We start from the raw sequence: 13437 nt of genomic DNA, 5'->3' as shown, positions 1-13437 counted from the left end.
ACAGATGTGGCATTATTACTGCAATCAAATTAGAATTGAAGTCAAAAAGCATTAATGAAGGCGAAGATATTCTGTAGTAATAAAAAGTAAATAAAGCACATCAAAAAGATACAGTCCCATAGCCATGAACCTTTGTGGTGTTAAGTGGCTTCAAAAATAGAAAGCAAAAGCTGAATTACAAAATTTACCACAAACAGGAGTGGTGATTTTATTAACATGCCTCTCTTAGAGATCCACAGATCAAACAAATACTAACAACAAAAAGGAAAAACCTAAATCATGTTTAGATATTTTCAAAACATAATTAACAGTTATCTAATAAATGAAGCACTTTGCAATCACCAGAAAATATACACTTTACAACTTGGGATACTACCCCCAAACTGACCATGACTTAAAAGAAGAAGAAACAAAAACAAAACAAAAAACTTAGGAAAACAAAAATCAGTCAAGGCACTTGGTTCTCAACTCCAAGTAAATACATTCGAAACCAAAAACAAAAAATAACAAAATGCACTTCCAAATATCCCTTGGATTAAAATTACCTCAAAATTCAAAACAATATAACCAAAGCAGAATCAAATGAAAACATATAGTCTTAAGGTATTCATTAAAAATGTAAATCCAAAGAAAACAGGAGAGTTAAGATAACAGCAAAATCAATGGCAACAAAACACACAAAATATATATTTGATCAATAAAATGTTTTCAGTTAGTAAACTGTAAAACAGAGGAAATATTTAACTTTTTAGAAAATAAAAATGCTCATATCAGAATTTTTACAAATAATAAAACAGAGCTCTACTCCTCAAATTACACCAAGTCCAAATGGCTTTAGTTGGTTCTCTGAAATGTTCAAGAAACAGATTATTTTCCTATCATAAACTATTTTTTGTATGCCCTGTAACCTTATAAAAACCTATATGGTTTATAAGGTTAGCATAACCTGATATCAAAATGAACAACAGTATTGACATAAATATCACCTGTTTATTTTCTTTTATAAATATGTAAATAGAGCAAACATACCATAGTGTGATAACACAGAATAGATACAAATCAACAAAACACAATGGTATCTAAGAAATAAAATGGAATTCTGCATGTAACACAATTACCAATACAAATCAGTAAGGAAATGATGGATTTTTCAATATTGATTGGGATAAATGATTAGGAAAAGCCCATGAAGAAATTATGAGATTTGTGACGTTAATTTAAAACCAGTGCAATAAAAGAAAAAAAAAAGTTAAGAAACAAGGAAGAGCACAAAAAAGATGAAGAAACTGCAAGATATTTACAAGTAAAACAAAGGCTAAATAGAGTATATAAAAAATTTCCTTTAGCCAATAAGAATATAAACAATACAAATGAAAAATAAGCAAAAGATATGCAGGTATTACCCAGAAAGGGAAACTGAACAAACACACAAAAATATACTCAGCAGCAGTTATCAAATTAAACCAATCACTCACCAGTATCCCAACAAAAAGCAAAAAAAAAAAAAAAAGATTTAAAGTCTGATCATATTCAGAAGTACTCAAAAAGTTGATGAGAAGCAAGCAAGTACTTTTATCCACTGCTGATGGGGGTTCAAACTGGTACAGCTTTTTTGGAAGACAATCTATTAATAATACAAATTAGCATATACTATGTACTGGCAATTCCATTTCTCAATATTGACCCTAGATAAATAGCACATATGCACTGCAATTTTTAGTACCAAAATATCAGGAACAATCTAAGTGTTCATTACAAAGAAAATGATAAGTCATAAATATTCATACCATGGAATTCTAAGTCATAGTCCAAGGAAGGAGACAAATCTGCTGACACAGAAAGACAATCAAACCATATTAGGTGAAAAGAAGCAAGTTCTAGAATGTACAGGCTTACCACCACTCATGCAAAAGTGGGGAAGAAGAAAAACCACATATTTGCACATATTCCACACATTCTCAGATACGTGTTTGTGCCTGGCAGGTAAATACTCACTACCTGTAGAAAAGACTACAGTCGGTGGGAGACACTCAAGAAGCAATGTGAATGCATTTCTGTATTCTTTTTTCTGTTTTATAAGGAATATTTACAAATACACATAAAAGCTGAAGGTGACGTACACTGATATACATCCATAAACTCGTCTAGATTCTAAAATTAAGTATTATTTATTTCATATCTGTCTGCCTTCTATATAATTTTTAATGCATTTCAAAGTTGCATGTCGGCACACTTCACCTCTAAATACTACAGCATGCACATCATTAACTAAAATTGAGAAAAAAATGTCTCCTACTAACCAACATTAAATAGGTTTTAACAAATGCATTCAGCTACATAATGTAAATCTTACCAAGATAAAGAATATTACCATCGCTCTAGGAAGTTTCTTCTTGTCCCTTTTGACAATCTCTGTCCCACTGCCCTAGAGGCAACCACCACTGTTTTTTTTTCCAGCATAGATTCGTACTGCTTATTCTAAAACTTCATATAAATGGAACTGCAACGGTACTCTGTTGCATAAAGCTGCTTTCCTACCCTGCATTGTTTCTGAGATTCATCCATGTCTCATGTATGCATAATTTGTTCCTTTTCACTGCTGAGTGGTAGTCATCGTATGGACAGTTTGTTTATCCACTCTCCTGCTGATGGACTCCTGGGCTGCATTCCAGTTTGGAATTATTATGAATAAGCTACTATGAACATCCTTGTACAAGTGATTTTATGGACACGTTTTCACTTTTCTTGGATCAATACTTAGGAGTAAGAGGTACTGAGTCACAGGGTAGGTGAATATTTACTTTTATATGAAACTGCCAGACATTTATCCAAAGTAGATATATACCAGGTATTAAGTTTCTAAAAGTATTAAAAGTTAGTCAGGGAAGCAGCTAAGGGTGACAGTGGACATAGTGATTATCCACCTCTGTACTGTAAATATTCAAACAATGTCATATGAAAAACACAAAACTAAGAGTCCACATCCCATTTAAGATCAGTTAAGAATTTTGGGGTCAGGCTACAATGACTAAACTCTCACAAACTATTTGCCGCCTCCTATTTTTGTCAATGAAGTATTGCTCAAACACAGTCAAGTCCATGGCTGCTTTGGGACTAGAACAGCAGAGCTGAGGAGCTGCAACAGAGACATGTACAGCTGCAAAGCCTAAAATATTTATGGTCTGGCCCTTTAAGGAAAAAGTTTGTTGCCTCCTGTTCTAAAGCATTTATAGACTTGCTTTTAATTTCAAAATAATATTTGAAACTATCTCTTTTGAGAGGAAACTAAGGCTAAGAGACTTAAGCCTAAATGGAGATGTGGAACTAGAACTTAGGTCTGTATTCTGACTCCCAGTCACCCTGAGTATGGTCACCTTCCAAGCATGCTTCCAAGATTCATCACGTAAAAATACATACACCCACAGCCTCACTTTAACATGATGCCCCACCTGGAAACTTCAAAATGAATTAGAAGCTTAGTCCACAGAGTTCTGGTGAGCTAAGGGCAATTACGCCTTCACATATAGTTATCTCCATAAATAAGAATCGCACAGAGTGGATCTATACCAATTAATCCACAATAATCTCAACTTTAGGTCAAGGAATAGGTGAATCACAAGCACAAACTGATTAAATGACAAACAATTTGTTCATTTAAAAATAACTTAAAAACAAAGTTTAAGTCCTCACTATGAACTATGTGTAGATGTCCTGCCCTCTGGGAACATCCAGTTAAAAGGAAAAAATAAAAATATATATACAAATATATGTATGTATAAAAGCAACTCAGGACAGACAGTTTTTGCTTATACGAGACAGAAGCGGTATTAATTTCACTGGCATATCAAAGGATTGTGGCAGAGCTGGCATTAAGGCTAAGTCTCTGAAGTAGGGAAGAATTTATAATGTATAGAATAAAAGGAAGTGCAGGGAAGAGACAAGAATAAGCAGCAGGGCATTCTGACAGGGCATCAGATACCTGGTGCATATAAAGAGGAAAAAGGCAGGAAATGACAGGTTATGAGGCTGGATTGAAAGCCAATTTCTTATAAGCCTGGATTGCCAGGCTGCCTGGACTCTATTTAGACTTTCTCAAAGCAGTGAGGATGCAAATACAGTTCTGTGGTATGGGGAATAACATGATCAAAGCTGTGGCCTTACAAATGATCTGACAGCAGTGAGATTACACTGGTTTAAATCACAATAATTTCAAACTGTTTCCTTGGATCTCTCTGGAGATGGTCAGGAGCTAAGACTCCCACCCTTTGTCCAGCATCAAGAATGCTACCTGTTTTTTTTAAGCAGCAGATACAAGTTGGACAGTCAATGTTTTAGTTAAATTTGGAATAACTTTGAAAGTTAGGAAAGATCTTCACCTGGTGCTTTAAGTTTTTTAACCAAAGAATTTGTTATAAAAGGCACTACCAGATCATGATGGAGTGGGACAGGGTGGGTGGGAGTGTTATGGGCTATGGAATTTTAAACAGGAGGCTACGATTATGAAGCTAGTTACAATGAGCATCCTGGGCTTCATCTAAATGTGAGTTTTCAAATGACTGGGGTGAGTGGATGAGAGAAAATTAATCCTGAATCAAGTATAGTAGTAGTGATGGGATGTGGGTCACAAGCAGATTCAAGAGGGTCATGGAAGTAGAACTGCCATAATTTTGCCAGGTTTAGAGCCCGGATGACAGAAAGGATGGTAAAGCTATTTGCAAGAATTGTAAATGTAGGAGAAGACAGAACTTCGGTGGAGGGAGAGGAACATCAACTGTTTACCAGGTGATGCCTGAAGTACTGGAGTTACAGAGCTAGACGACATCCAAGTCTCATTCTCTCTCAGGTTTGTGGGACATGCGGGAAGCAATCAAAAACAGAGACCTGAAATCTTGAGGAAAATATCAACCCAGAAATAAAATTTGTGAGTAATCTTTGCAATTGTTTTATGAGACTGGCAGGGAAAGAGATGCAGAGAAAACAAGGCCAAAGACAGAACTCGGCAAATACACATTTGGTAATCAGGAGAATGAAAAGAGACTGGAAGGAACCAGGAAAGGAATGGTTGGAGAAGTAAGGATTAGGAGAGTATGGGTTAAAAAAGGTCACTTTTTTATGGGTCAGATACTCCCAACAGGCCAGAGACCACCAAAAGATAAAAATCTCATGCCCTGAAGGAGGTTCAGTTCCAAAATCATGCCCTTAGCATGGCATCAGCAAATACTAAGAGAAAGTTACAAAGAGTCAGCTCCACAAATGTAACAATGTTTAAACAGATTAGAGGAGGCTTTTAAATTAGAGATTTCTATTCAGAAATATTATTAGTACTCAGTACTTTGTAGGAGGGAGGAGGACGCTATTAAACCAACATTAAATGAGAGTGGTCAGTTTTTTAAAAAAAGACTCATGACAGTTCTCATAAAAACAGTATAACATAACTACAACAAAGAGCAGCAAGGAAGGAAGCAGGAGACCTGGTTTTTTTTTACTCCAATCAGACGCATGATCCAGGCATGTCACAAACTCAGTTGAGTCTCCAACAAGAAAGTTGGGTGGAAAACCTCTAAGCTTCCTTCAAACACTAAACTTAGATCAGGATATAACAGGCGACAACTAGCCAGCCAGGTCAAGGTGGAGAGTGGGAAAGAGAGACCTAGAAGCTGGAAAACAGGCCCACTGGGGAGGGAAAGGAGAGAACTGTATGGAATGGTCAAGATGACAGGAGAGAAATAAGCTGGCAAGATTATCAAGGGTTTACAAGGCATACTGAGGAGCCCCTGAGGATAACGGAGAGTTAAATGAACGGTCTTGAGCAATCAACAGGTACCCAACTGTACTTGTGAAAGATCATTCTGGGTTACACAGCAGATAGCCAACCAGAAGGGAAAGAAACGACTAGAGGTCATGAGACCAGCTAGAAAACATTCAGATCTCCTTTCATTCAGGGTATGGACAGATAAATAAAATAAATAAATAATGGGGGGGGGATAAAGGGTAAAAAAATTGGGTAGATGGAAATACTGGTGGTCAGTGAGAGGAAGAGATAAAGGACATGGGAGGTATGAGTTTCTCTTCTTTTTATTTCTTTTTCTGGAGTGATGAAAATGTTCTAAAGATTATCAAATTATCATGGTGATGAATACACAACTATGTGATGATATTGTCAACCATTCATTGTATACTGTGGTTAGACTGTAAGTGAAGATTTCTCAATAAAAATATTTAAAAAAAAAAAAAGAAAGCTATCAGAGTAATTCAGGCAATACAAGAGAGTGGACTACACTAAGGTTGCGGCAATAGGACTGGAGAATTAGGGATTACGTGAAAGGCAAAAAGTCCTGGAAAGGGTGGGGAAGAGCAAGAGGTCAAGCATAACCACCAAGTTTCTGGCTTTGACCAGTGGATCAGTGCCATTCGCTGTGATGAGTGAGAGACACACAACACCAAGCCCGGCTGACAGGGCGAGGGGCTCAGGGAAGATCATCTACTCGGTTTTGGGCAGAAAAGGTGCCTATCAAACAGCCAACTGAGGACTTCTAACACCCACTTGGATATAATACATAAAAGCCACACAGACACAGATGTGGAAGCCCCAAAGAGACAGAATCTAAAGTGAGGGGAACCTGGCTCCAGAAGAAGTAAAAGGGGCCACACAGATGGTGGAGACAGCCCAGAACGCGCCCAGCACACCCACCTCCAAGAAGGCAGAGTGAGAGCCGCTCCCGTAACTTTAAGTGATAAACCTGAATGTGTTTTTAAAATGTATTTATATATATTTTAAAAATGTATTTAGAGCGGTGTGACAGTGGCTCAGTGGTAGAATTCTCGCCTGCTATGCCAGAGACCTGGGTTCAATTCGTTGGTGCCTGCCTATGCAAAAAAAAAAATTGTTTTTATATACAGGAAAAAGACTGTTAAGATGTTAACAGTGGTTGTACTAAGTGGTTAAAGATTACAGGTGAGTTTACTTCAAATATCAGCATGAATGCATAATTTTAAAAGGAATATAAAAAATTTTAAAAAGTAATAATAAATTTATATTTTAAAGTAAAATTTTTTTTTTCTTCTTCTGTTACACAATCAGTGTTAAATGATGGGTCCTTAATCAAACATAATAAATCCTGGAACAGTTGTCACTAAAGATGCAAGCTTTTTAAGAACAACTAAGAGTATTCTAATGATATAAATTCAAAAGTCAATCTCAAAGAAACCATAAATTATTACAGGGGTAGGGGGAGAAGCAGCTGCTCTTTGCAACAGCGCTAAAGCACATACTACCATCATTAAAATGGCATCTGCAGCCACGTAGTTTTACATGTAAAACTATGCCCTTCCCTCCCCTCCCACTCCCAGGCCAGGAGCACTGCTGCTGCCAGGTGAGGGCTCGGTATGCACCCTGCAGCCACACCCACCTCCGACTTCACTTACCGCCTGCACAAAGGGTAAGCCAAGTCCTACTACGCCCCAACAGTACACAGTTTTGTAAAGTTTATAAAATTTCTTTAAATCGTTACACTCCAAAGGGCAAAGAACATCACCTTACAAAACTCTGTGCTACTGGGGAAATAAAGACACTTGCCTTCTCCCCTACAGTTAGGCAACCTAGATGGGATGAAGTGTGATCTCCCAAGCAGAGCATTTACTCAGGCATGACCCAGTATGGGAGCAGGTAATTCTGAGAAAACTGCACCTCATGTATCTACAATAAAAGAAAAGGCACACATGAACAAAATATAGATGCTAATAATTTTGGTCCAGAATACTGACTATGCTCGGAAATATGCAATTCAAGTTTTAATTTAATATTAATATAAAACACTTAATAACAGATAACCTAAGACAATAAACTCCAAAGACGTACACAAGCAGATGTCATTACATGACACATAGGAAAGTTTAAAAAAAGAAAGCTGCGGCCCTGGAATCTGAAGGCTCAAGGATTCTGTCAGTAACTCACTGAGTAAATTATGGCAAATTACATATCCTTCAGGTTCACTTTTCTCATCTATGAAATGAGGGCATTAGATAAGTGACTTTCAAAACTTCTGACTGTAAGCCACAGTAAGAAATGTACTTTATGTTGGGGTATGTGTAGATACAAAATACACAAAAGTTTTACAGAACACTTTTGCCTAAGTAGAATAAACATATTAGGTACAATTATTTTTACTATTCTACTTCATCATTTCTAAAAATGTTAACTGCAACACACAGCCCACTACCTACAGTTTAAATAATCCTAGATGATCTCTGAGCTGCCTTTCACTTCTTCACTCTAAATGCATTTAACATACTTAGGTTATTTAATATTTGCAACATCAGTCACAAGGTGCTAATTTTTTTCTTTTCTATGTTTCCATAAATGCCAACTACTTATTCCTGGTGTATACTTACTGTTCAGCCTGAGAAACAAGATCTAGTTTTCCTCTACAGTACACTTTGATCACCTACCTAGCCTGCTTTAGAAGGTTATTACGAAAATCCAATGAGGTGACTTGTGTGTATATAAAGCATACTGAAACTGTTATAACCAAATGCTGGATATTAGCTAAATATATGAAGTAGTTACTCAAAAATCTTATATAACTGCTTAAATAAATGAATACGATATAACATCTGATATTTTCACTTGATCCCAAACATACCTCAAAACTGCTTTCTGTATATGTGTGCTTTTTAATATATCTAATGAACTCAGAGAGTAAGTTAGAGCAAAGTGGGACAAACTAAAGATTTAAATGTAAAAAAAATTTAAAAAACTAGAAAACATCTTAGGAGTGTCTTTATAAAGCCCCAAGGATAGAAAAAACATACTCTGCACACCAGCAGACCTGACTTTACCAGACCAAAGATGGGATTTTTTTCCTACCACTTATATTAAATTTCTGAATAGCCAAAAAAAAAGTCCAGACAAACAGGGGGGGAAAACATTTATGCAATTGACAAGGTTTTTTACAACAGCTGTTACCAACATGTAATTTTTTAAAAAAGACGACACAGGATGAATAGCATCAGTGCTGATGGACCCTGTACATCGATGGTAGGACAAGCTGACTTAAACTTACTGTTTTACATGAACTAGAAACTCCACCAATAGAAATATACATCAAGGAAATAAATTTGCAGAAATGTGTGAGCAAGGACAAAGAGACTGGGGCGGAGTGGAGTTGGAGACCAGTAGCAATATGCAATAACGTACAAGGTTAAAGAAAAAAATCACGGCATATCTATCTATACAATGAAATACTAGTTAGCTATTAAAAATGGTGATAGAGATCATATCACAGGAAGACACCCACAATATACTCAGAAGACCATAAAGCAACACTCACCGGTATGACTGCTCTTTGTAAAAAAATATTTAAATGTTATACACATTTCTCAATCTGTCCAGAAAGGTATAAGCTGAAATGTTAGCAGCATGTTTGGGGCGATGAGATCCAGGAAACCACTAGCCTTCTGTAGGAATTAGGAAAAAGCACCCTTTCTTGGCAGATGCACCCCACAGACACATGGCTCTGCAGGCCCATCCTGTTTTCCTGGGAATCAGAACAGGCACCTCCTTCTCCAGGCACATCCAGCCATGCTCCAGGGCACAAGCCTGGTGAATTGAGACGGATTTCAGCCTCCACTGCCCACTCCGCACCACTCACACCTCCTTGGAAGGGTGCCCTTGTGAAGATCACAACTTGCAGGCTGGGACAGGATTATGGATAACTGTCACTTATTTATAACATTCTGCACTCGCTTATTATTTACAATAAACACATAGAGATTGTCGGTAAGAGTAATATTTGGAGTAAAATTTTCTATTTTGAAAAAACGGTCTGCCTTAATCCTTCTAAACTGGTCCCGACTTTTACGTGTATTTCGACATACTGCGATAATCCGTGCACCTGGTTATCTATGAAAGACATATACCTAATAAAACTTCTACCCCCATATCCTGTAATAGTGAGGTCAGACGGGAAGTACCACCTACACTAAGAAATGTCATTCTAAGACACAAGTAATATACTCAGCATTGGAAATGAGAAGGCACAGAGGAACAGAGAAGGAAGGAAGTAGTCTACTGGATTAATCCCTTTCCACCACACCCAAAAACTCCTTCAGCAAAAAGTTAGTGCACTCTAGAGAGAAATCATTAACCGTTTTAATTGTCCATTTTTTCCCATTGAACTCTAGACATAAAATTTATTTTTTTCATCACACTAGTGGGTTTTCAAAGATAGCAATTTAAATAAAAATCATGAATGATTACCATGCAATTAGATAAGCATCTGTAAAATAACAGAACGCTGAGACAGGATTAAAGGAGAACTGGGTTCTGTCCTCGGCTGGGGGACTATGCAATTTCACACAAGGCAAAGTCACGACCTCTCTGGGGCTCATTTTTTCTCATCTCTAAAGCGAGGGGTGGGTCAAGACCCTCCAGGACCCTCTCAACTTCCGACAGGACTGAGTCCCTGTCCGCGGCAACACTTGTAATCTGAGTCACAGCTAATCCGCTCTCTTCTGGTGATTCTCCTAAAAACGGACCCAAATAGTTCAACTCCAGAAATGCATTCCCGCTCAGAGAAAAGATCTGTCAAAACCCGCTAGCAAAATACTTTCCGAAAGATCAAAGGGGGAAAAAAAAGTAAAAATTACAGACAAAAATCCCTAGTCCTTATTCAACCATTAATACAATTTCGCGAACCAAAAGGCACCGCGAAGGGTCCCTACGCGACGGCTGGGACGTCTGGAGTAAAACAAAGAACCCCGGCTCGGAGGAACCGTTCCGGCGCCCACCACCGCGCGCCCGCGGGACCGGGAGCAGCCGGCAGGTCCCACCGCAGCGGCCGCGGGACCAGGAGGGCACCGGGGCGGCCCCAGCGTCCTCCCGCCGCCGCTCCCGCGACCACGCGCTGCGCCCACTCCGCGGCGTGGACGAGTCACCAGGGCGGCAGCGAGTGGAAATTTCCTCTCGCCGGCGGCGGCGGGTGGGCCTCCCCGCGGGCGCGGCACGAGGAGGCCGGCAGCACGTGCGCCCCGCTCGCGGCCCGGGGAGGACCCGCCCCACGGGAGCCGAAAAGGCCGCGGCCGCCCCGAGCCCGCCCGGGAAGAAGGCGGCGGCGGCGGCTGCAGGGCCGCGCGCGAGGGCCGGGCCGCCGCTCCCCCGCCCGCTCACCCCAGCTCTTGGCCGTGCGCCCCAGGAACTCTCCGGTGGTCGGGTTGTAGACGAAGAGCTTCCACTCCGCCAGGCTCTCGTTGAAGGGCTTCTTGTCTTTCTTCGTCATGGTGTGTGTGGGGACGGCGAGCGGGCTGCGGCCGGGGGGCGGAGGCGGCGACCGGCGCGGAGGGCGTCCCGGCTCAGGCGGGCAGCCCGGCGACCGCGGCAGAGGGCGGGACGGCCGGAGACGCTTCCTGGCTGCGGCGAGCACTCGAGCCGACTGCGCCGCGCCGCGCCGCGCCGGGCGGCCGCTCCGGCCGCGGGAGCCTGACGTCTCCGCCCGCCGCAGCCAATCCCCGCGCCGCTGCGTCCGCGCCGCCGCCGCCGCCGCCGCCTCCGCCTCCGCCCGCGGCCGGGGCGCAGCCAGAGGCGGCGAGAACGGCCCGCCCCCGCCCCGCCCCGGCCCGGCCCGGCCCCGCCCCGCGGCCGCCCGGGCTGGAGGAAGCCGAGCTCTGTACGGCGACGTGAAATCGTAAGGCCTTGAGTAAGGAATTTATAACAGTAAGCAAGGGGGGCGGCGCAGGTGTTTCAGGAAGACTGGCTTCCGGGGAGCGGGCCCAGCGCGGCCTGGGGTCCAGCGTCTCAGTCCTCCTCACACGCGCTGCCCGCGCCCACCCCGGCCGCCGCCCCGGCCCCCGCGCGCTCTGTGACGCCACGGCCGGGCCGCCCGCGGGTCCCCGGGCCGGCCCGCTCGGCGCGGCCGGCTGTGGCTCTGCCCCGGGAGGCGTCGTAGACGCGGCGCGTTCGTTAGGCGCGGTTTTCTCAGGCCGGGCGACGCCCTCTCCTCAGTCGGTGTGCCCGCCTTCGCGGTCTCGGTCCACCGAGACCCTCAGCTCCGTTTTCCTCCAGCCCTCACATTCCCAGCCTCCGAAATGGAGCGCCTCGTTGGCGTCCGCGCCCGACGGCGCGCCCGTGCTTCGCTGCGGAGGGGGGTGCTCGGGTGGGGGGTACTCCTCGGGAGGCTCCTTGGGAGGGGGCTGCTCGGGGTGGGGGCGCTGCACCTCGGGAGGCTCCTTGGGAGGGGGGTCCTCAGCGGGAGGGGGCGCCTCAGGAGGGGCTCTTCGGTGGGGGCTCTCAGCAGTGGGGGCTCTTTGGGGGGGCTCCTCGGGGTGGAGGGGTGCACCTCGGGAGGCCCCTTGGAAGGAGGCTCCTCAGCGGGGGGGCGCTCTTCGGTGGAGGCTTCTCGGGAGGGGGCCTCTTCGGTGGGGGCTCCTCGGCGGTGAGGGCACCTGGGGGGGCTCTCGGGGGGTCCCTCGCGGCGTGGGGGGTGCTCTGGGTGGGGCTGAGCCGGGCAGCACCCTGCGGTTCCGACGGAGACTGGGAAGAAGGCGCCTTACTTAGGAAGAAAAGAAGTGGAGCAACACAATTGCTTCTTGTCCATCTGAAATTCATGTTTAACTGGACGGCCTGTGTTGTCCAGCAAACAAAGCTGATGAAGGAGGGAACGTAGCACTCATTGTCTGGAATGACAAATGACAATCCATCTGGAGCTTTAAATGCAGCCTGCAGAAAATCTGACATTTCCCTCATTTCCTCACTTTGCTTATCAAAGCAAGGATTTAGAAATTTGTTTCCCACAAGTGGACAACAGACAGGAGACTATTGTGAAGTGATGGCACTTATGTTTACGTGAACTTAAAGAAGGCTGAATTTATAATGGTCACGTGGGGAATGTTAGCAAAAGTCCCATTACTTTTTTGAGTCAGTGACACCAAAAACGTGTAGAAGCTTTTTGAAAATTTGGCATGAAATTGTGTCAGAAATAGCAAAATACCATGCCAGCAGACTAGAATGCAGTTCTTTAGGTCAGAATCAAGGTTGAAACATAACCAAGGAATGAAAATAGTTAACTACTTTTATCTCACTGAAAATCTAACTACAGATTAGAGAAAAGCTAAAATAGAGGTTGAGTTATCAGGTTCTTTAGGTGAGAAGATAAAATGTACTGAGGATAATATATAAATGAAAACATGTTTGTGTGTGTATTTGTGTGTGTGCAGGCCCATGCATGCTAATAACAAGCACACTTTTGAAATTACCTGGCGCACACAAAGAAAACATAGTAAGTAATATTATGAGATCATGTTTTGCAAAGGTATTAACAAAATGGCTGCTAGCAGAAATTTTGTTTGTATATTTTTTGTGGCCTGTATTATGACTTTCATACCTATTGCTTTGTGGTTTTCCAAATAATGATTTTACCATAAATATAATTCAGTAAACAATCT

At 42.4% G+C, this 13437-nt stretch overlaps 1 protein-coding gene across 1 annotated transcript in view; it reads right to left on the bottom strand.

The window, feature by feature from the left end:
* ATP1B3 (ATPase Na+/K+ transporting subunit beta 3) overlaps positions 1 to 11393 on the bottom strand; it is a 70205-nt gene extending 58812 nt beyond the window's left edge. Inside the window, exon 1 of the mRNA XM_077130297.1 lies at positions 11168 to 11393. Within this exon, the coding sequence (XP_076986412.1) occupies positions 11168 to 11276 (109 nt within the window). The 5' untranslated portion in view covers positions 11277 to 11393. The remainder of the gene's footprint in view (positions 1 to 11167) is intronic.
* Between the last annotated feature and the right edge of the window lie 2044 nt (positions 11394 to 13437).

The sequence above is a fragment of the Tamandua tetradactyla genome, chromosome 15, assembly GCF_023851605.1.
Source record: "Tamandua tetradactyla isolate mTamTet1 chromosome 15, mTamTet1.pri, whole genome shotgun sequence".
Classification (NCBI taxonomy): domain Eukaryota; kingdom Metazoa; phylum Chordata; class Mammalia; order Pilosa; family Myrmecophagidae; genus Tamandua; species Tamandua tetradactyla.
Note: the sequence above shows the minus strand (reverse complement) of the source record. Positions and strands in the feature narration are given on the sequence as shown.